This window comes from Ursus americanus, chromosome 31 (genome assembly GCF_024610735.1).
Source record: "Ursus americanus isolate L20-20 chromosome 31, mUrsAme1.1.p, whole genome shotgun sequence".
NCBI lineage: Eukaryota > Metazoa > Chordata > Mammalia > Carnivora > Ursidae > Ursus > Ursus americanus.
Window position 1 is genome coordinate 21,994,304 of NC_142157.1, and position 23,535 is coordinate 22,017,838.

At 41.4% G+C, this 23,535-nt stretch overlaps 1 protein-coding gene across 1 annotated transcript in view; it reads left to right on the forward strand.

Annotated features, from left to right (window-relative positions):
• The window catches only part of CUBN (cubilin), a 257,006-nt gene that overhangs the window by 81,399 nt on the left and 152,072 nt on the right, over window positions 1–23,535 (forward strand). The window contains exon 28 of the mRNA XM_045787715.2: window positions 8,417–8,567. Coding sequence (XP_045643671.2) covers window positions 8,417–8,567 — 151 coding nt within the window. The remainder of the gene's footprint in view (window positions 1–8,416; window positions 8,568–23,535) is intronic.

Genomic DNA, 23,535 nt, shown 5'->3' on the forward strand with positions numbered 1-23,535 from the left:
AGACACAGCAGCCTTCAAAAGATAGCCTTTGCTCTTGGATTCAAAAGAAACTCTGTGTGTTTCCCCTCTGAATAGTCTCTCAAACACGAAGGACAGAATCAGGGTGAATGATAATCAGACCTACAGATAATTTCCACCCTACCCTGTAGACAGTAGAAATCACCTCAGAGGCTCTAAACTTGAAATTGCTCTCTATCCACACTTCCTTCCCTGGTAGTCCTCGCCTCGCTCTCTCCTCACACAGGCCACAGGCAGCCAGTGCATGGAGGGTCCCTTCTAGCATTTAACAGGCCCGTGGCTTGAATAAGAATGCAGAGCTCAGAATGCTAAGTTTTAGAATTAGGAATTATTGTTGTGGATTTCGGTTAATTATCTTGATTGTCTCCTTTTTAAAATAGGAAAGATGTCCAACTTCAGCGTTTCAAAAACTTTTTAAAAAATGCTGTGTTGACCTTTCAGTGCTTACATTTACTATTTATTTAATAGGCTTTCCCCCACTTCTTCCCTCAACTGGGGAAGAGTGCATGGCAGTACCCTAGGTCCTTCCAACTCCTGGTTCTATGATTCCTTTCGTTCTATGAAGCAGATTTCTCCCTGTTTCTGAGTCCGCCTCTCACAGATGGTGAGGCTTTTAGGAGGCAGAATAATTTTTTAAAGATGTTTAGTGTTTTGCTGTGGCGGTATAGTTGGCAGAGAGAGTGCTGTGGTTCTTGGAATTAAATGTTCATGTTCCCACGGGAGAGTAGGCTTGGCTTTCAGTGCATCTCGCTTACCACTAGGGAGGGAATCAGGCATTTAGGGCTCCATCAGTGACTATCAGAACTTGTGTTTGTGAGAAGTCTTCAGTCCCTGGGCATCTGAAGGAATTCTTTTTAAATAAAGAATTAGTCTAATTAATAATAAAAACCTACTTATGATAAAAAAAGGAAGCATTAGGGACAAAATATGGTTTTAAATTAATGCTGAAGAGAGATTACCTTATATAATAACATTTTAATGGACTCATTCTCACGTATAATCTTGAGATGTGTATAAAAGACAATAGAGATAGACAGTATAATATTTTTAGTAGACCAGCTGGGTAGCTAAGAACCTAAAACGGTATGGAATTTTGAGAATGGAAAAACATTACCAATGCATATCTACATTGCTATGTCAGTAGGTCCCCAAAGATAATGCTTGAAGAAATAAACTTATCTGATCACATAGGAATACATAGCCATTACAGAACATTTGGAAAATATAGAAAAACCTAGATAAAATAAAAATAACCAAAATTATATCCCTACTAATAATTTTTTAAAAAGATTTTATTTATTTATTTGACAGAGAGAAACAGCGAGAGAGGGCACACAAGCAAGGGGAATGGGAGAGGGAGAAGCAGGCTTCCCACCAAGCAGGGAGCCCAATGCGGGGCTAGATCCCAGGACCCTGGGATCATGATCTGAGCTGAAGGTAAATGCTTAATGGCTGAGCCACCCAGGCGTCGCTATCCCTACTAATAATTTTTGGTGGTATTCATTTCCTGTAGTTGCTCCTTATATATTTTAATTTAATATTCAGAGGGGATCATTCTGTACATACTATCCTATAATGACTTTTTTTCCAGGTAACAATAGCTTGTGAATATTTTTCCATGTTATTCATAATGCCACATCATTTACAACATGGCACATTCCATCATCCCAATATGGCCACTTATTCATGCGGAACATTTAGAATCTTTGTCAAATTTCCACTATTATAACCAATGCTGAGATAAACATTCTTATAGTTAAATCTTTGCACACATCCGTGATTAGACAATGATTTAAAAAGTGAAAAAAACAAATCAGCCATTGTGGCTTCTAACGTGAGTAATATACAGAAAGCAGAAACAAAAATGTCAATGCGCTATTAAGAGGGAACAGCACCGAGCTGCCACATGGTAAGAACACCATCTCATCTGTGTGTGAGACAGATATCTAATTCAGAGTGACACAGAATAACTCAGAATGTGGTCTTTGATGGGTTTCTTGCTGTCATGCAAAGCCCAGCATTATGAGTAATTGTTTAATTTTAGACGGGTATTTCATAGTTCCTGCCCCACCCTGTGAGCACATGGAAGCGTGGCTTTTCCTGTGCCGTGGGGAAGATGTGTGCCTGTGCATCAGAGAGCACGGTGCACGGCCCGTGTCCGATGGAGGACCCTGCCTCCTGGGGCCATCGTGGAGCCAACCAGAGTCTACCACGCTCTCCGTCTATTAGCTTTCATCTTTAACATTTGCCTAATTTACCCTCCACAATTCGATTAAGCTATTACCCCCTTAGGCTTTTCTCATCCACAATGGGAGCCTTTTACCCTACTCTATGAATCTTGTTTGGCAATTTCTGCTATTGTTAGAGGAACATTTCAAAGACCTTCAGATTTAAAGTAAATGCTGAAAGTTCCAGGTTTACCCAGGAGATTTGTGTGTAAACTTTGGCAGTAACATTCCTAATAACTACTCTCATGAGGCAGTTCTCATAGGTCCCGTTACAGTTGTTTGGGGGGGGGGGATCTGAAGAAATGCCCCAAGAATTCACCAGTTCCCACCCCTTTAGAGCTGCAGGATGGCTGGACAGCCACGGGAGAGGAGGCAGCAACAAGAGATACATGTGCAGAGCCACTTTCCCTACCATTTGTCCCTCCCTTCTCCACGTCCTCAGGGCAGCCTTGACTGATTTCCTAATGCTCACTTTGCCACCATCCTGTTATGATCCACCATCTCCCTCCACCCCAGCACGCACACCATGCTTACACTGTCCCCCACAGTATGATTTGCTATGGGCTATGCGTCCCGCACATGAGGAATGGGCTCAGTGTCTGCACAGAACCACGTTGTCATAGCAACATGCTGCAAGCAATGGCTGTCCATCTCCTCACAAGTGATTCATTGATTCACTGGTTCCCTGTCTGGTCTGCCAGGGATGATTTCTCTGAATTGTCTTATGTGAGTCAGCTCAAGTTCTCTATACCCATCATATTTTTCTCTCAAAGCGATTTCTAGAATGGTTTCTTTGGAAAAAAATGTTGGTTCCCTTTGCCTCTGATCAAGAGTTAAAGTAACATTTTGAGCACATTCCATATGCCAGGTCTTGCACTGAACCTATTACGTGGTCTGTCTCATTTGCTGTTTACAACAACCGTATAAGTACTATTATGATGCCAAATTTATAAGGAATTTTAGCTAGGAAAGGGAAAGTAATTTTCATGAGATTATATTCTAAGCAAAGTTTAGAGCTGGACTGGACTGTATACCTACAGCCTGATCACAGTGAACATACTCTAGTATGTTCCTCAAGTGAAATTACTTTCCTGCTTGCAGTTGAATATAATCTGTTAATGACACTGGCTTTGCAAGGTAGTCTATAAACTCATTGAGTGTAGTTCTCAGAAATTTTAGCTATGTTCTTTACACCGACTAGAATTTTCATTCTCTATAAATATGAGGAGACTCTCTGTTACACCCAGAATTCTCCCTCATGGCAGGCAAATTATTTCAATACATGTTAAACTCTAAAGGATAATTTTTTTTAAGTTTTTAAAGATTTATAATAGAAAATGGACCAAAAAAACTTTCCCAAAGTTTCTCCATATTTTAATAATATCATCCCAAAGAGACTCTTGATTTTATTTCTCTGTTTGGATGATATTTAATTCTTAACATTAGTCATCCACTATAAAAAAGTTTTATTTCAGAAAAATTTCAAGGAAATAAGGAAACGTATGAATTAGAAAAAATATGAATTAGATGCCCATCTAGAATAGAAAGGCTGAGTTTTATTTGTTACTCACTGTAATTCTCAAATGGGTGTAGAAAAGAAGTCCTCTGTACATCCCATGCTCATGTGTATGAAACAACTGGTTATAATTTCATTCATTAAAGTCATACATTTTCAAAATCATAAAACAATTTAGCAGCAAAGAAGCCCTTGAAAGGTACACTTCTGTTCTGAGAGTGCTTGCAGTTCTTAAAGTCGATTCCCATTGAGGGAACAGGTTGAGGTACACATTAGTTGACTCAGTGATTCCTGAAGTACCTACAGAACCCTGACTCTTAGAAAAATTCAGCTCTCTCTGTCAGTGATATATCTTCAGTTTTATGTCTTCTGCCTTATATGTGTGGTTCTTAGTAGTTAGAAGGGGTCCACGGGTCATTTCATATTGTACCTGGGGTCTGAAGTCACTGCTGGCCTCATAAACTATGCGTGCGCCAAATTATCAAACCCATGCAAAGGAAGTAGATAGAAGTTGGTAAATGTGGCTTAAGCAAGAGATTTCCTTCCTCTTTGAGTGTCCTAAGAGTGGTTGAGATATTTCAGGGTGCAGTGGGGGGTAGGGAGACCTAAGCCACATCAATCCTAAATGAAGAGTCTCCTTAAGAGAATAACTGGAAAGATTCTACACAGGAGGCTGTATGTATACAACATATTTACATTCGAAGATGCATTTAATGGCCAACCAGAAAGTGAACCCAGCATTTCAGGTATTAAAAAACAAACAACCACTTCTCGATACAGTTATACAAATTAGATCTGCATATTTAATGTGCAAATCTCGATCTTTCTTTTCTTAATTTCTGCTAGTTTCCTTTTGTGGACTGTTTTCCAAGCTCGAGTATTGTTCAGACCAAGGGGATCTTTAGGCTTTCTAAAAGCAAGGGAAATCATACCCTTAGCAGGACCAAGCAGGCATGCTTGCCAGTAGTTGCAATGAGTCACAGCTGGAACGTCCTGTGGTTAGCATTCTGCTCTGAAAACAGAATCAGGAGCAGCAGGCACCTACTGGTTTCCATGGCAACCAGTATTTGTGTACTTTGAAAAATGACTGTTCTTTTTTGTGTGGTAAATTTACGCGGGAACGAATTGTAGAGGTGACGTTAGCCGTCTGTGTGAATATAAACAAACAAAAAAAAAAACCCACCCTGATTTAATTAAGTGTAAACTTTAGAAGGACATAAAATTGGAGGTTGGGGTGTTTTTGTGTAGAGGTTTTGTTCTACACTAATTAATTCATTTATTTGACATATTTAAGCATTTTCATCAATGTCTATTTGTTGTTTATTTCAGTGCATCACTCTCTCCCCTCCAAAGGCAAAAAGAAACTAATTGTCATTCATCAGTGTTCCCCCCCAAACCCGCTCCCTTTGCCCCCGCCCCACCCCCCCACCCCATTCACAATGTGTTATTTAAGAGCGACCGGGATTCAGGGGCTCTCCTTCAATGAGGTAATCCTATCCGGAAGGAAGAAAAAAAAAAAAACTCCTCCAAGTCATGTGAAAATGGCAGATTTCTTAACCTTGCTGAGCTTGGGAGGCAAAAATACTGTATTGCTTCTGATCTTGTATAGAATCTAAATGACAGTTCGTCAAAATGCCACTATAACCATTTCAGAAGGTCCATCAAGCTTAGAGTGATTATGGTTATAAAGAAATTTTACCTCATATTTTGTTGCATGAAGATTAAAATAATTAAAGTTTTGATCACTGAACTACAACTGAAAGTTAAGAATGAGCCTTCTGGAGTGGAAAGTAGTAGAGTGTTTCTTGCTTATGATACCTCTGCTTGGGAACAGTATGTTTATTTCTGTATTAATTAGTTTTGAATTGGAATTGGTACACTGGATTTAATAACAAACAAAACAAAAAACCCCACAAAACTCTGAAGCTGGGATCAATACCCTACGGGCAAAGCAGTAATTTAGGAGTAAACAGAGTGCAGCTTGGCCCTCCTCCCCCACCTCCACCCCCCGCCAGGTGGGGGGACCTGCCATCAGAAGGGAAGGATTCTTTTGTTGTCCCGTTTTCTTTTTGTGTTGCTTTATTCTTTCCTTCATTTTTGCTCCCTCATTATGGCTTCTGCCAACTACCTAGACAGATATGTGCTAATAAATATACCTCTTCAAAGCAGCGGTAGTAGTAAAAAATCAAAAGGAAGTTGAAGTGATAAGCCTGGAAATAAACTTCGTCTTTATTCGTTCGCTTAAAATGCTGAGGTTTACTACCTAAGGGTGAGTTATATAACAGACTTCTGAGTGTCTCTCTGTAAATCTCTGCTGACCTTCCCTCAAATATCACAAACATGGATACCTGATGAGCAGCTAGTTTGGGGAACTCAATGAGACAGGCCAAGCTTTAGAAATCTGTAATTTATTATGACCCTGAACAAGGCCCTGCCCAATCCCCACCCGCCCATCTACAGAACAGCCACAAAGGATCCAGACTCTTTGTTGCCTAAAAGGAACATGCTGAAATTTAGGACTGTAAGACCTTAGTATGTATCTAACTATGCAGGATTCAAGTAAGAGTGCAGATTAAGTCCCACCGAAATAAATGCAGTAGTGGAGGAAACCATTGTGTTTCCCAGATGTACTGGGAATCTGCCCTCGACTAAGCCTGAACGAGGCAGAGGAAACAGGGAGAGGTGGTCCAGGCTCTAAGGAAACTCATCATCGGTAGGGGAGATAAGACATACATGCCCGTAACTAGAATATAAGGGAATGTGACCATTTCTACAAAGAAGCACAAATAAAAAGCAGAGGAGTTTCAAAGGAAAACTAATTTATGACTGGCTATAGGGATTAGGGAAGGCTCCATGGGTGTGTTTTGTAGAATTTGATGATAAAGTTTTCCATGTTCCAATCAATATGTTTCAGACACTATTTTATATCATAACATTTCAGTAAATAAAAATAATTTGGCTGGAGAGCCTGGATGGCTTGGTTGGTTAAGCATCCCATTCTTGATTTTGGCTCACATCATTATCTCAGCATCCTGGGATCCAGCGATCCAGCCCTGGGTCTGGCTCTGTGCTCAGCAGGGAGTCTGCTTTTCTACCTCTGTCTCTACCTCTCCCTCTGCCCCTCCTCTCACTCACAAGTGCTCTCTCTCTCTCTAAAATAAAATAAGTAAATCTTTAAAATAATCATAATTTTGTCAATTTGGATTGTATTGAATCCAGATTATGCATTTACTTACAGACACGAGCAAACACATGCACTCACACATACTCTAACATATGTATACTCTGTAAGAGAATAATCAAGGAAGTCCACAAGTCTACAATTGGATATTTTCAATTTCATTGTGATGGACAGTTCATTCCAAGGATAACTAGAACAAAGACAGCAATGCAGACATTAGTGGATTAAAAGAAAATACACTGGCTTGAGTCACGAGGAGCCAATCTTTTCGGATTATCATTATCTTTCTTGATTGAAGAGTTATGGCAGAGAAGCTTATTTTTTTTAGTTTAGAGGTATGCATCTGATGAAATTAATGAGTCAGTTAAAGGGTGCCCGACTGATGTACAAAGAGCTTAGTGGGAAAGTGGGCAAAGACTTCAGCAGAAAAGTGCCAAGGGAAGAGATAGAAATGCTTAATAAGCATAAAAAACCTTCAACCTCAAAGTAACATAAGTTAAGACAATTGCAAAACCCAAAAATTTTCCCTATCAACCCCAGCTTTAAATATCATAGTCGTAATTGCCAAGGTCCCCTGTAAGACCCATTTCAGTAAAGTGCTAGTGGGGGCTTCATTGGTATAAACTTTCTGGTAAGAGATTTAATGATATATATCGAAGTGATAAAAGATGATAGTCTTTGATTCATTCCCCTTACAGGAATCTTTCCTGAGGGACATTGAATATATCAAACAAATACTCACACTGGGAAAAAAATTGGAAATGTCCTCAATGAACTACACCAGAGTATTAGTAGCATTTTATGCCACCATTAAAAATGTTTACATAGACTATTGAGTGACATGCTTAGAGAAAAACCGGGAATACAATCGAATAAGTAGCCTGAATTTATACACACACATATACACCTGGACACATGTGTGTATATGTACATACATAAGCAAATGAAAAAAAATGTTGGCAAGACAAACTTCTGGTATTAACAAAATATTAAGAGTGGTTATCTTCACTGGGATTAATTTTTGTATTTACCTTTTACATAGCTTTCTAAAATGTCTAAGGTTTTAGAGTTAGTACTGATTTAAAAATGTATACATCTTACAATTATAAGACTAATATTCATTGAGCATCTCTCATGTGTCATAAATGTGTGAACACGTCTCACCCAGGCCACCACTTCCTTATTCTGTGCCTGGATTTATACTTTCGAAGGAACTTGCAAGGCTGACCTAAAACCAAACAGTAGTATTTGGATTTCCAGCTTTATTGGGCTTAGACATCACCCATAAAACTCTCTCTATATAATCATCTATTTTTAATGCTTATGTGAAGCCTCCTATGCTCAAACTACCTCGGCAGATTTACCCTTAACCTTTCAGCCAAGGAGCAGCTTTTGCTACATGAGGAGACTTGGCTTTTTATCGGACTGGCCATGTGAAGTTTCTCACATTGGGAAGTTTCTCCTTGATTTCAGCTCTATGACGGCTCCCAGCGGATCGGGCGCTACTGTGGAACAGATATGCCACTGGCAGGGAGCACCACAGGCTCCAAGCTTCAAGTGCTGTTCTACACCGATGGGGTCGGTCACCATGAGAAAGGATTTCAGATGCAGTGGTTCATTCACGGTAAGCCCTGTGCTGATCTTAGTTGTATTTGATCGTTGCTGTTTGACTAAGAATTATTCCTTTCCCAATTGCCTCTTTGGAAATAATTCCACCCACGAATAATGGAACTTGGGCAGTAGTCTGGTACTAGGCCTTGGACAATTTCCTCAGACATTGGTGGCTCTGGGAGAGTTAATCCTGGTAGGGTTAAGAGAGAACGGGATGTGGATAGCTGCTGAAGTCTTTGCAACAATAAATTGCAGAAGAGAAAGGAGGGGAGCAGAGGGAAGTTTCTAGGGGGGAATATCTATAGCTGGGTGTGGCAAGCAAATTGCAAGGGGGCATTAGAGTCTCCCAGGGGGAGTGGAATGGAATGAGATTCGAGGCGTATTCTGACATAGCAGAGAAGGAATGGTGGGGGTGGGGATAAAAGGGCAAGGATGAGAGATACTCCGAGAGAAGGGGAAGGGGAAGCACTGGGCTGAGAGCGGAGCAGGAGTAGAGAACTCACACAGCCAGGGCATGTGTTGTACCTGCCAAAAGGAGTCGGGGCATGTCAGCACCCCCCTATGAACTGGAGGTTTAGAAAGCAGGTAGGGATAGTCATTCCTCTGAGGATTAACATTCATGTTTAACGAGAGTTCCGAAACTTGTAGATTGACCTCACATGGCCCAGTCTAACGAGAGTAGGCCCCAGAGTAATGGTTCCCAAAATGTGGTCCCCCAAGAGCAGCATCAACAACATCTGGGACTTGTTAGAAGTGCAAATTCTTGGGCCCCATCCCACACCTACGGAAGCCTGATAATCCGTGTCATAACTAGTCTTCCCCATGATTCAAGTTTGAGAACCACTCTCCTAGAGGGATCCACAACTAACAAATACAGTCCTTGTGACTATTATAGTAGCAGTTCTCAACCAAGGTCTTAGGGCTCACTGGTCTGTTTCAGTCAATTTGAAAGAGAAGTGGAATTGGGCTATTATACTGGGAATCACACACAGACACCTAAATGGTGGCCCTACTGTCCGAATCAGGGCTGAGCCCAAGGCGAGCACACATAAATGTGGATTGTGGTTGACTCTTGAGGGTTGTTAAAATCATAGTCCGTTTGTTATATGAATCTTGGCACTATACAGAAGTGAATACCTTTATTGTATACTTGAGTGTTAGATGTTCTGTTAATATGAACTGGAGACTGGGTGTATTTCTGTTAAAATACAAATATGGGGCTTTCGGTATTTAAAAATATTCAGTGGTAATCCACAGGCTATTTATAGCTTGAAATACAGATTAGGAATTCCCAAAGTGAACGAGTTATGATAATTAAGCCTGTGGGAGTTCTGGCCTGTTCTCTTCACTGAGGGGGTGGATTTAACCTTGAAATGTAAACTTATTGACTTGTTAAGTGAAGAGACTGGATTGATTTATCTGTGTAATACAGTCCATCTCTAGTATTCTGTGATTCAGAAATGGCGTGATTCTAAGTCAACCAGAGAAGAGTGCGAAAAAACCTAGAAGACACAGGAACATCTTGAGAAATGACCCAGATTTTCAAGGGCTGCAGATATTTTCCAGAACAGTGTTTCTCAGACTCTCACGTGCATGTGAGTCACTGCATGTTAAAATGCAGAGTCTGATAGAGGCGCCTGAGGTGAGGCCCATGAATCCTAAATGAATTTCTCAAAGCTCCCAGGAAATGCTGATGGTGCTAGTCTGTAGAGAGCAAGGCGAGAGCAGATGTTAAGACTGGAGACATAAAATGGTAGAAAGACAGCATCTCTAGAGAGTAGAGAAAACTTCTAAGGTGCTCCAAGGGCTCACTGTACTAACAGCAGGATAATATCCTCAACCTTGTGATGTCAGGAGGATACGAGCTGGGGCTTCTGTAGGAAAGAACCTATTGCTTCAGCAATCCAGAGGGGAGGAAAGCTTTCATGTGAGACAGAAGGGTGGAAATGAAGAAATGCTAACCAGGAGGTGGAGACTCAGGGCCTTGGAAAGAGGTCCTCAGCTGTAGATACACATTGGAATTGCGTGGGAGTTGTAAAGAGAACCCATGTCTCAGGTTCAGCCTTCAGAGATAGGATTTAATTCATCCTCGACGGGACCTTGACAATGGCTAATTTAAAAAATCTCCCTAAGTAATTGTGCCATGCATCTAGGATGGAGGGTTTTAGGAGCAGTGATTTTGCTGTTGCTGGTTATACCTTGCTTCTAGGTGGGTTGCTTCCTCTCCCTTCCAGGCTGTTCTAGCTATCCTACCCGCAGGGCCACACTAAAGAGTATGATTTCATGGCCATTATTGGCCACACTGGATTACTGTATCACTGCAGTCTTCCAACCAACATGCTAGACATGGCTGTATCCCCTGCTGAAAGCTCTGAGGTTTTTTTGGGAAAATTTTTTTCTACCAGTTCTATTTGGAATCTGTCTTTCTTTGGGAGGGTCAAAGACATTCTCTGTCTATTCTCTTTCTCCCAATTGCTGAAAACTTGCTAAGCTTGGAATCAGAGTTGTACAACAAAATTTTGCCAAATGGGACCAGAACTGAACCTTTTTTTTTTTTTTAACTCTGTGCTGCCCACTATATATAAATTACACTTGGAAAGAACTTTCTGGAAGGGGATTGTTAGTGGTCTAGATCTGTGCAAAATTAACTATCATGTACTATAGTTATGCAGTGCTTCACGTACACAGAGTTTCTACTCTGCATTTTGACTTGGTCTTTAACTTGAGGGAGCCTGGGGAATGGGACCAACAGTAAAGACTAGGGTCTGGAAAGAGGTCTTTGATGTAAGAGGTTCGCCCACTTCTTACCCAGCAGAGATGAACTGAAGACATAAATCTGATTTCACAGTCACTCATGTGTTCATTGCACAGAGACTGAGGAGCAGTTTTGGGCCAGGTATTGTGCAAGGACTGGGATCAGGGTGTGACTCCCACCCTCAGACCTGGCTCCTGGTTTTATAGAGCTCCACCGGGTGTCTATGAGAAGTAGCCTCCAAGCAATATGCTCACAAGTCAACATAAAATCAAAAGTGTGATAAGGTCCACGGGAGCGCATGAAAGGGAATTTGACCTAGACAGGAGGTCAGAGAAGTCCTGCATGAGAAGAGGACCTTTGAACTAAAATCTAGGAATAAACAGGAATTACGTAGGCAAATAGAAGGAAAAGGATTCCCAGTAGAAGAAGGTCCTGTGGTGGGAGACAGCAGGGTAAGTACGAGGCACGCAACACACAGCGTGGCTGGGGTCCAAGGTCAGCCGGAGGAGTGCTGGAGGGGCTGCAGAGCTGAGCTGTAGCCAGAGCCTTCCGGTCACCCAGTTAGGGGCTCAGGCGGGAATAGGGGCCACACCCTCTCTTTCATGTAAATCCTTGAGGTTTCAGAGAGAGCAGTTCTAGCAGGACCTTGAAGCCCTGAAGCCATAGGGCATGTGGCAGGATTCAAAATACAAACTAAAACACAAAATACGAATAAATACAAAACAAGCAAAGACAAAATCCAAAACACTTTAAAAACCTGGTCTCAGTGTGACAGTATAATAGGCATATTGTTGAGCACACGTGTTTGCACACATGTGCGTGTGTAGGTGAAGGTTATTTCAAGAAGCTCATCTCTGCACAGACCCACCAGACCTCGGTCTCAGAGTGAGGGTGGCAGACCAGGGCCCAGGACAGGCAGCCTGACTAGAGCACTCATGCCGCTTTTCCTTCCCTGCCCAGACGGAAGGACCTTTAAACCTGTAGCCTCTTCTCATTCGAGAGATCTCATTTCAGGTGCCCATCCCCTGCCCCCTAGCTCTTTTCCAAACTGTGCAGTAAGAGCTCCAAAAAGCTCTTCACTGAGAATTCAGAATCTACTCTGGCATCATTTCCTGAGCATTGCTGCTGAGGGAGAATCCACCCCCCCCCCCCGCCCCACACTTCATTTATTTTGCCAATTAATAAATAAGCCTGTTTTCAAAATGTACTTCTTTGTCAACTGCACAAATCTTCTATTTGCTCTGAGAACATGGATGTACAATCAGGCTTTATTTGTGGGCCCATTTTTAAAGAGGCTCTGTAGATGTGAGATTAAACCACACTGCCTCGCCTTTATGCAAACCATCAAAGAGAATCCCGCTCTGGAAAGAAAGAAATGGCCACAGTTGCCCTGCCTGGCTAAACGGTTCACAGTATTCAGTGTTGACAGCATTGTCCAGGGGCTGAATTCAGCTTCGGGGGCCTCCATCTGGATTGTTGAAGGGAATATAAAACTCTCTGCAAGCCGTGTGAATAGAGGCCTTCCTCCCGGTTGGCGGTGCACACCCCTCGCCTCTTCTGGCGGACCCTCCCAGAGGCCCTCTTTCACAGGCAGTGGGATCCAGCATACAAACAAGGTCAAGTAGCTTTGTGAGTGAAAGAGTGACATTTGCAAAGGGAGAGAACCCCTCAGCTGGGAATAGTAGGGAAAGGGCTAAGTGGCATGTGATCGGGAGGTGATGTCACCCTAGGTTTTCACAAAAGAAAGTGTGGCCTTTTCTTTGGGGAGATAGATGACATCAGCCTCTTGAATGGGGGCTGGTTCCATTTTGCCTTCTTTTTAGCCGTTAATGAGATTTCTTAAGCCTTGAGGGAAGTCGGATGGGGAGAACATTTAAAAAACCTTATCAAGATCCTCCGTGGCTGGTTTGGTTTGAACATGAGCCAGTCCCTTCTTGAGTACTTATGGACATGTAGCACCATATGAAAGGGCTTTCAAAAAAAATATTTTTAGAGCCCTGGCAAAGAACCTCCATGAGGTCAGCAATGTTTCTCTTAGACCTTCTCTCTACTTCTCTTTTCCTCACATGGTTTTCTCAATAGTCTGTTTACTTTTGGTCTTTCAGGGGAATTCCTTCTCATTGGTAATTTTTATTCCTTTTGTGACTTAGAGGTTTGTAAGAGGTTCACCCTATGAGGAAAAATGTTTTATCTTTTGTAATAACATTATCCATTTGCCTTATATGCGAATGCTGGCTCATCCCTCTTCGGGTGTGAGGGTGAGTAAGCGTGGCCCTTTGGGGGAGGTCTGGGCCTGCTCTCCACAGAACAGATCATTTGGAATTGTGCATCATGTTATAGTGATTGCCCATAGCCCCTGGAAGCAGGAATTTATCAAGAGCATGTTTTTTATTCATTCAACCTACCAACCAACTAACCAACCAACCAACCAACCAACCAACCAGTATATGTATTTTTCCACTACCAGCCTCTGGGCTTGGAGTTGAGAATATAGGGAGTGTATTAGTTTTCTCAGGTAGCCATAAAAACATGCAGCAGACTGGTTGGCTTAAACAGCAGAAATTTATTTCTCACTGTTCTGGAGCCCTGAAGTCCAAGATCAAGGTGTTGACAAGTTTGGTTTCCCCTGAGGCCTCTCTGGTTGCTTGTGGACAGTAGCCTCCCTGCTGTATGTCCTCAGATGACCTTTTCTCTGTGAGCACACATCCTGGTGTCTCTTCACGTATCCCAATTTCCTCTTCGTAAAAGTGCACCAGTCAGATTGGATTCGGGCCTACCCTAGGGGGCCTCATTTTGACGTAATCACCTCTGTATGGCCCTATGTCCAAATATAATCACATTCCAGGTACTGGGGCTTAAGGCATCACTATATGAATTTTAGCAGAGACAATTCAGCCCATAACAGAGAAGAGGAGACAGCATCCGTGACTTTAGGGAGTTAGTCATCCAGTAGGGGAGACAGACAAATAAACCAACTATAGAAATAAGTCGATAATCCATGATGCTGTGGGAGCAGAGGAGATTGAGGATAGCCTGAGGGACTCTGAGAGTCTCTCCAGACAGCTTTGATACTGCAGCTGAGTTTTAAAGAATGAACAAGAATTGATCAGTCAGACAAATATCTGGGAGAGGGAGACATCTCTAAGTAGAAGCAGGGAGGCTTGGGACGTAGCACCCAAATTTTGTAATGGGCAAGGATTTCAGCTAGAGCACATGTTCTCAATGCCAACCCCAAGGGCATGGGCATGAAAATTGGTTCTTGGGAGAGTGAAAAAAAATCTTGTACTTACTGGATAAAGCACAGATATGTATTGTACATAACATATAGTATATGTGTAATGGTAATATCCCATGGGAGTGAACTTGGGGAAATGTATCTAGGAAGGTTCCCTAGAAGGGCAATAATGACCAAACAGTTGGGAAACACTGAAATCCAGAGAATGAGGGAGTTGCGGCAGGACAGGTTGTCAGAGACCAATCGGTCAGAATGATTGCAAGAACTTGGATTTTATTTCCTGTTGTCTGTCCTGAGCCTTGCCTCTGCACGATGCAAAAATTCACAACAATCTGGAGGTAGGATGTTTGCAGGGAAAGTGATTTTATGAATTGCGGTCAGCAAAGATCCAGGCCTTGCTCACAAGGCTGGGCTGTGAATCACGCCGTCTGGTCCTCATGTCACGCAGAGGCCGTTCTCTTGCTGGTGACGAATTGCTTTCATAGTCACTTCCTGCTGGGCGGTGATAAATATAATGTCACAGAGAGAGAAGTGTTAAAACACCTGTCCCAGTCTGCCTTTAAAGTAGCCTCACTGACAATCAACGAGGCGCCTTCTGTTCTGTAAGTCGGTAAACAATCTCTTGGTAAAGACAAATGGGTAAAAACATGGACTCCGGTGATTGTTCTATTCTTTAGTGTGATATAAGATAAATCCTGTCCCATTTGGGTAGAAATTTAAGTAAAAGAGAAGCTTTTAAGAAACACTAGCTGTGTTTAAGTTAAAAGTTATTTCCCTAGACACTGACTAGCCTTTCTCTCACATTAATACGTGTTTTATCCTACCCTGCCTATTCTGGCCACTTCAGCCTGTTTGATATTTTGAACTTTTGTCTTTGTGATACAGCAAACTTTGAAGCGTGGAGACTGAATGAACACAGTCTTCGTGTAGAACCAAAGCATAGATTTCTACGTTGTGATATTGTGTTTGATTTTTATTTATGGCAAATTCTCACATATCTTTTTTGCAAAGAAGCTCTTAATGGAGGATGCTAATTCGAAACAATGTGTTTATAAATTAACTCACATTGGTAAGATTGGGATAATAATTTACTAAGAAAATCATGCACCTCTCTTTGCATTGGCTTCAGAACCTTTCCAGCAAGGTCCTAGTAATCAGAGGCAGCGTTAAACATACGCAGACCTTTCAGAATGAGTGGGAAAGCTAAATCCTGACATTAGTAGCCTCCTTGACAACAGAAAATACACATACACACAGTTGACCTTCATTTACCGTTGGCCCTAAGTCTTGCAACCAGTGAGGGCCTTTTAGGAGTCTTGTATCCCAATTCCCATGTTGCTACTGTTTGAAAAAGTTTGAGTTCTATTTCCATTGCTCCTCTTTGAAACAGTTATAAAAAGAAAAAAAAAAAAAGCAACTCCCAAACAACCATGACCTTCCCAAATCATATATTGCACAATTTCTAATAGTCCTTGAGATTTGGGCCAAATGAAGGGCTTTCTTGAATCTTCTATTTGTGTTCTTGTTCCCTAGCAACAACATCCCTGATAGATATTGCACATACTTTCCAGGGGATTCCACACTCTTTCATTCAACACCAAAAAAAGAAACCACACTTTTTTTTTTTTTCACAGTTTCAAATTTTGTGGCAGCCAAAAATGACTAAACCAATGCAGAACAAACACAATGTTCGGGGTAGAACATTAATTTTTGCCCCCAGAGGTTTCTCTTTTTGAACATTCACTTATATATTGCCATATTTGTCTGTGGCATTATTTATCCAAGGACTTGATTTCTTCATGTGCCCCTGTGTACTCAGAGAAACGAATGCCAGCCTTCCGTGGCTTTGACTCACATGACAAAGAGTGAATCTCTGAGGTAGGATAGGAACTACATTCCAGAAGATTTTTTCTTTTTAAGATTTTATTTATTTATTTGACAGAGAGAGAGACAGCGAGAGAGGGAACACAAGCAAGGGGAGTGGGAGAGGGAGATACAGGCTTCCCACTGAGCAGGGAGCCTGATGTGGGGCTCGATCCCAGGACTCTGGGATCATGACCTGAGCCAAAGGCAGATGCTTAACAACTGAGCCACCCAGGCGCCCCTACATTCTAGAATATTTAATAGAATTTTATATTCTCTATATAAGTAAGGACATTGATACATTTGTCCCTGATTTTTTTTCTCCTAGTTATACATACAGACTATTGACAAGCTTCTTGATAGAGATTTTGGTACTTAAATGTAACTTTAAATTTATTTTAAGATATTAATTGTGATAAAAATAAACTGCCATATAAAGAGTGAATGAAATGAAATGAAAATGAAAATGAAAGTAAATGAAAATATGATTAAATGCTTGGTGCATCAAGTTAATTGACATCTCATTATCGCTGGTGAAGGAATTATTTTAAAGATGTTTGATGTTATTTTGAAAATGTTGATATTATCACCTTAAAAAGGTGATACTCACCATGTGTTGAGCCCTTTGGTTAGTGCTTTAAATATTGTCTCATGTTTTGTCCAATAATGCGCTGACGTAAGCATCATCATCCCCACATTACAGATAAGAACACTGAGGAAGGAGTCTTAGAGAAGTTAAATAACCTCCCCAAACTCACAAATCCAATGAGTGATAGAATCAGGACACAAAACCAAGGTGTGGTGTAGAACTCCAAAGCCTCTGGTTTAAAGAGCTGCGCTCTGCCTAAAAGCAAGGACGTTTTCCTCACAACTTTTCATTGCAGAAGAGATTAAGCTATATTGTAATGCAGAGATGGTCAGAGTTTATAGCAGGTCATTTTGTAACTAAATTCCCACTGAGGATAATGAATGTTTGAAAATGAGCATATGCGGTCTTTCCCAAGTAAATAATATTCTGGTTCCAAGGTCTCCCCACCGAATTACACAATTCCTCCTTTGTTCAAGTTCAAGTAGCAATAATGGGGGGAAGCACATTACTTAGCAAACAGCTAGTTCAAAATAGCCAATGTTGTTTGTCCTTCAACACAGTATCTGCTCTGCTACTCATTTATAAAGTGCTCCTCTTTGGGAGTTGCTATATAGGGTTGATGGAATCCCAGGTTTCTGAGCTGGGGTAGACCACAGCGGTATCTACTCTGTTACCATGCTTTAGTTACCAAACTAGTTTACAGGAGCTTTATTACAGTGAAGAGTGAAAGGATAGCTGCCGCCAAAGTAGATTGGCTTGACTGGAGGTCAACAAAAGGGGACAGAGTGCACCACACGATGGGGTTCCTTTAGGAGCCCGGCCCGAGAAAGTTTTGCCCCTCTCCAGGGAAATGAGCTTGCAGGCTGGATGCCTGCAGTCTTTTGCCTCTTGAGAGGCCTGCACCCATGGTATCATCACAAAAAATGATCCTGTGGCTCAGGCTTGGACAGAACTTGGATGGTTAGAGGACACGACCATTGGCAAGGTGCTCCCTCCCACATCTGTCCATTTGTAGACAGCACCCTGGCTCTGGAGGACAGGTTGGGGGTTGGGGATGGAGAGAAAAAGAACCAGTGGTGGGGCGTGCTGCAGGGCCATGCGAGGGCGGGGGGTGTTCTTGAGCCTTTCCCAGTAAGGATACTGTGGGCCAAAACAATTAAATCAAAAGAAAGCAGGATTAGAATGCATACTTTAAAATAGAAGTATGAGTGTTGAACTTGGAAATCGCACCAAGAGAACACATTTCCTCAATCTTTGCCTATTTGGGGGATTTCATAAAATCCTTTTAGTAGCCTTAGGTAGGACTAGGCATGTATTTTTAGGGGGAAATTAGTCCAGTTGCTTTGGTCTCATTTCATTTCCTTGGAAGATATTTTTATACTATTTTCATATGTTTTGTCCAGAACTCTTAGATAATTTAAAAAATGCAGAAGAGAAAGAGATTGAGTTATTGATTGACCTCTGAATTATAAGCAAAGAATTGCTACTGAGGAACCATTGTTTAATTTGGCCAGAATGAATAGATGAGGAAAAGAAAGGACATAGTTAATCAAAATGAAAAGACGACACGATTGGCTATACTTCTCTGGGTCAAAATGAAAGATTGTTATCCTATCATATACAGGAAATTAAAATTTATACTATGTGAAAAGTTCCCAAATATGGCTCCATTGGGTTCATTTCTCTTTAGTGGTGTACTAAGGTGAAATACTTCAATAGTCAGCTTCAGGATATCTCAGAGAGTCAGATAGCTATGATAAGCTTAATTTTGAATATTTCTATGACATCTTATATAGTCATTTAAAAGTCATTTTGTAACTATGGACAGAATCGATTCTGAGCTCCTCACCTCTATTTTCCAAGTCATTAACTTCATGGTATGGCCTTATTCTTTCTCTCTCTTTTTGTCCCTACCATTGAAAACAGATGACCCTACTCCATATCCATTGCTATATGGAAATCAGTCAGACAAGTGATTTTCTCAAAGTCTGGGCCTCGGATGAGGTCCTCATGGAAGAGAAAACTTTTTAAACCCTTACTGATGACTCAGTGTAAAAATCATTATCCTTAATTCGTGGGTTTGCGTTTCTCCTCTTGTGCTACCAAGCCCTAAGTCTGTCTGTAGCTTTCTCAGCAATAGACTTTGCTGAGTCTGAATATTTGTGTCCCTCCAAAACTCATGTGTTGAACTTAACCCCGAAGGTGATGGTATTAGGAGGTGGGGCATTTGGGAGATGATGAGGTGATGAGGGCTTTGGGATTAGGCCCTTATAAAAGAGGCCCGAGAGAGATCCCTCTGCCATATGAGGTCTGTGACTGAAAAGAAGGTCTTCACCCAACCACGTGGGCACCCTGAGCTCAGTCGTCCAGCCTCCAGAACTTTGAGAAATAAATTCCTGGTGTGTATAAGCTACTCAGTCTGTGGTATTTTGTCATAGCAGCCCAAAGAGACTGAAACCAACTTTCTCCATCTTCTAACCTTTTCCTCAACCAACCATTATCTCAACCTCAGTGTGATAAATAGGAAGTAATTAACACAAGAAGAAGTAGGGAGAGCTTACACACCCCTACTCCTTCAGATATTACACTCAAAATGGCTGTAGTTTTGTGTCTTTCTGCAAGTTTGGCCACCCTGTCTATCAAGAAAAGAATGGAGGTCCACTAGTTTCCCTAGGGTTACTGTAACAAAATACCACAGACTGGGGGGCTTGAAACAACAGAATTTTTTTTCAAAGTTCCTAAGGCTAGAAGTCCAAAATCCAGGTGTCAGCAGGGCCATTCCACCAAAGGCTCTAGGGAAGAATCCTTCCTTACCTCCTCTAGCTTCTGCTGGTTGCTGGCAATCCCTTGGCTTTCTTTGCCTTCTAGATGCATAATTCCAATCTCTGTCTCCATCCTCAGTGGCTTTCTTCCTTCTGTGTGTCTGTGTCCAGATGTCCCTCTTCCTGTGAGGACACCTATTGTATTGGATTTCAGCCCCACTCTAATCCAGTGTGACCTCATCTTAACCTGGTAACATATATAAAGACCTTGTATCCAAATACAGTCACATTCACAAATTCCAGGTGGATGTACTTTCTAGGGGACACTATTCACCCTAATACAGGAGCTTCTGTAGCTTTTGACAACTTTCTCCTCTTTTGGGGTCACTGTGCTTTGTCTTTTGAATTCTTTCTTTATTCTCTGGAGAATTTCTCATTCCTTGGTCTTTTTATGACCTGATCTCCTTCTCTGGTTTCATCTGTGATTGCTCTAGCTTGTGCTAACCCACAAATCTCCCAGAAAATTAATCTGCAAATCCTTAAGATAAGATCATATCTTTGAAATCAGATGAATTCTGGGGGTTCTACCCTTGGCCTTGTCTCCAAAGAGTCTAGTGATCTGATTTTCCTATTTTCTTTTAGTAGGATAGATACCTACCCTTTGCCTTTCTCCTGCATCCCACGAGAGCAGCATTTACTTTTAGACTGTTGGGGAATAAACTGGTAAAATCAGAATTAACAGGTAAAATTGCTGACTTTTCGTGGTTCTTCTACATGCTACAGTCTCCTTTGGACAACTTTGGCCATTTTAGGGAGCTCACATTTTTCTCTACCTCCACCTTCTACCCCCATCCTTCAATTTCTCTGTTCAAAATTGCTTTACCTGTATTATTTGCATATCTCATAAATGAAACAGAAGTGAGGCCTCTGTACTCCAGGAAATAGTTCAGCCTTGCCTTGGGTTGGATCATCCTCCACTTCTGAGCTCCTAGTTGCCATTTTGCATCATACCTGCCTCACTGGAAGAATCCTTATTGGCAATGTCTTCCAGCAACCCCACTGCCTCCACATGCCACCCTCTAGCATGTCAGAGGGAAACTGGGCTAAGCAGTGAGGCACCTCTCAAGGTATTATAGGAGAGAATATTTTTAATTTTGAATAATAGAAAAACAATTACAATCTGCATCAGTCATTTTGATGAAATGTATGAGCATCATGATTTATTGTGTTTAAAATTTATTCTTTTACTGTAGTTTGTCTTTTCACCTCCTTTTTAACACTGACCACTGATTTCTCAGGTGTTTCCTCTGGAAGTTAAAGGATAAGGATATGAAGATGTCCTGTTTGGGTCTGTTCTCTGTTCCTTTTCTGCCAGCCCTGGTGGGCTTTGACCACACCAGTTCCATGCTGGCAACCCTCCCAGTGCTGTTGGTCTATGGAACATAGCTTCAAGAAAATGCCACGTGTAAAGAAGAGACTGCATTTGAGCAATTGTAGGGAAATACAGAAAACACTTAAAACTTTGAGCCTGTGATCCCATTTAGCTGTTTCCTTGCTGGTTTGCTTTTATTAGAACTCTTTTATCTAAAAACAACACCAACAACCCAAAACCTTGAGGAGAGAACATCCGTAGATTATGCTTAATTTTGTGTGTGCATTCTGAAATTTTATAACTTGCTTGTTTTAGACCAAGGGGGAAAAACAGTATTAGCAAAGTCCTTTTGCGAAAAAAGATTTAAATTATCTTCACAAGTAAGCAAGTTCAGCAACAGCTCTTCACTCTTCCTTGTTATGAGTTCAGTAGCTCAGTGTGCTTCCTGCTGATAAGGTAAGCACTTCCTTTCAGCTGATGACTGGGAGTTTGGAGGAAAAGGAATCAAATAGATTATCAGTCACCAGTACTAAAAGTTTCATAAAGATTAACTAATTAAAACTGAAAAACATGGGATTCTCTGTAGGACCTTATTCTATTCTAGTTCAGCTGCTGTCTAATGATATTAATATATTAGATTTTGTCAGATTTGCCTCACATTAAATGAAAAAGGATTTTGCTTTATTTATTTTTTTCAGGTTGCTGTGGTGATGTTCCCCTCAGTAATGGACAGAACAGTAATGACGACAGTGTTCAACACTGCCGTTCCATGCCTTTGGGCTCAAGTGCCCAACAAGGCATAGTGGAAAGAACACAGAACTGGGAGTAGGGGATTGGGGGGCTGGGCAGAGATGGGGTCGTGGCCCCAGATGTGCATTCACACTGCGAGCTGCAAGTCCAGCAGCCCTCTGGAGCCTCACTTTGCTTGTCCCTAAGTGGGATAGCTGATACAATCTGATACGATCATTCTTTTTTTTTTTTTTAAAGATTTTATTTATTTATTTGACAGAGATAGAGACAGCCAGTGAGAGAGGGAACACAAGCAGGGGGAGTGGGAGAGGAAGAAGCAGGCTCATAGTGGAGGAGCCTGACGTGGGGCTCGATCCCGTACCGCCGGGATCACGCCCTGAGCCGAAGGCAGATGCTTAACCGCTGTGCCACCCAGGCGCCCCTGATACAATCATTCTTGACTGTTGCATAGAGTTGTTAGGAATTTCAAATAAAATAATCTGTTTATTAAAAGCGGTTTGAGAAACTATGAGCTACCATGCAAATATGAACTAACTATCTTTACGGTAGCTTAATGAACAACTTAATGAAAAACCTTGCTTTGGTTATTTCATTTAATCTGTACAACAACCCTGTGGGGTTAAGGATTAATGCTTCATTTTACAGATGAAGAAATTGAGGATGAGAAAGGTTAAATTAGTTATGCAAGTAGTAACACAGCCAAGGTTGGAACCCATTTAGTCTTATGTCACAGCCTGTGCTGCACTTGGAATATTATTATATTTTCAAAAGTGTTGCAACCTAACATGCAAATTAGGCAACTCTGAAATTACGTTGTCTCCTCCATGAAAATCTCTTACCAACTGGCTATAAAGAGCTACTCTCTCTATTTCTTCCAAAAATGTCTCTCTCAAACTTTATTCACTCCATTGTATGCTCCTTGGTTAGTCTTTTCCTCACTTAATCATTTTCCTTACGGCAACCCCTGAAATGCTTTCCTAAGTCACTGTCCTCTGTTTTAGATTCCTGAAGCCCAGTTATAGAAAATTTCTCTATTTCTTTCACATTTTATTATTCATTTGACTGGACAGGTAACATGATGATGGAGAGGATACTGGAAGTCTAAACATCACCTCCTACGTTATTTCCTGATAATGATTGGTTAATGTAACCTTCTTCATTTCCAGCCTCATCCAGCCTCCACCTCTCTTTCCTTCCCCTTCCTGTGACCCCCTCGTCACCCACCCAAAGCCACGGGCACGACTGACCACCACATGATTTTTAGATTATTGCATAGCCACACACAACTGTGTGCTTTCTCAGCTGTTTCGTTAGTTGTAATATTCACACATGTGTCTTGTATCGTTGTTTCTACTCTGAGATGTTGACACCTGCGATTTTCCAGAAGTCTTGTTGTTTCTGTCTCCAAAATGGGTGGATGGATTTAAAAAGACGTTCCCTTCTCTGATTCATTTAGGAGAAAGTGTATTTTAACAAGAGATTGTCTAATCCTAAACTCTACACCAAGCAAAATAGTGCAGTAAACAAAACACTTTTTCCCCTTCCTGTTCTCCCCCATCAAATTTATCTTATTTTATCTTATTATCTATTTATCTCTCAATAGAGAGAGAGAATGAAAGAGAGGGAGCAGGCTGGGGAGGGGAGGAGTACATGGA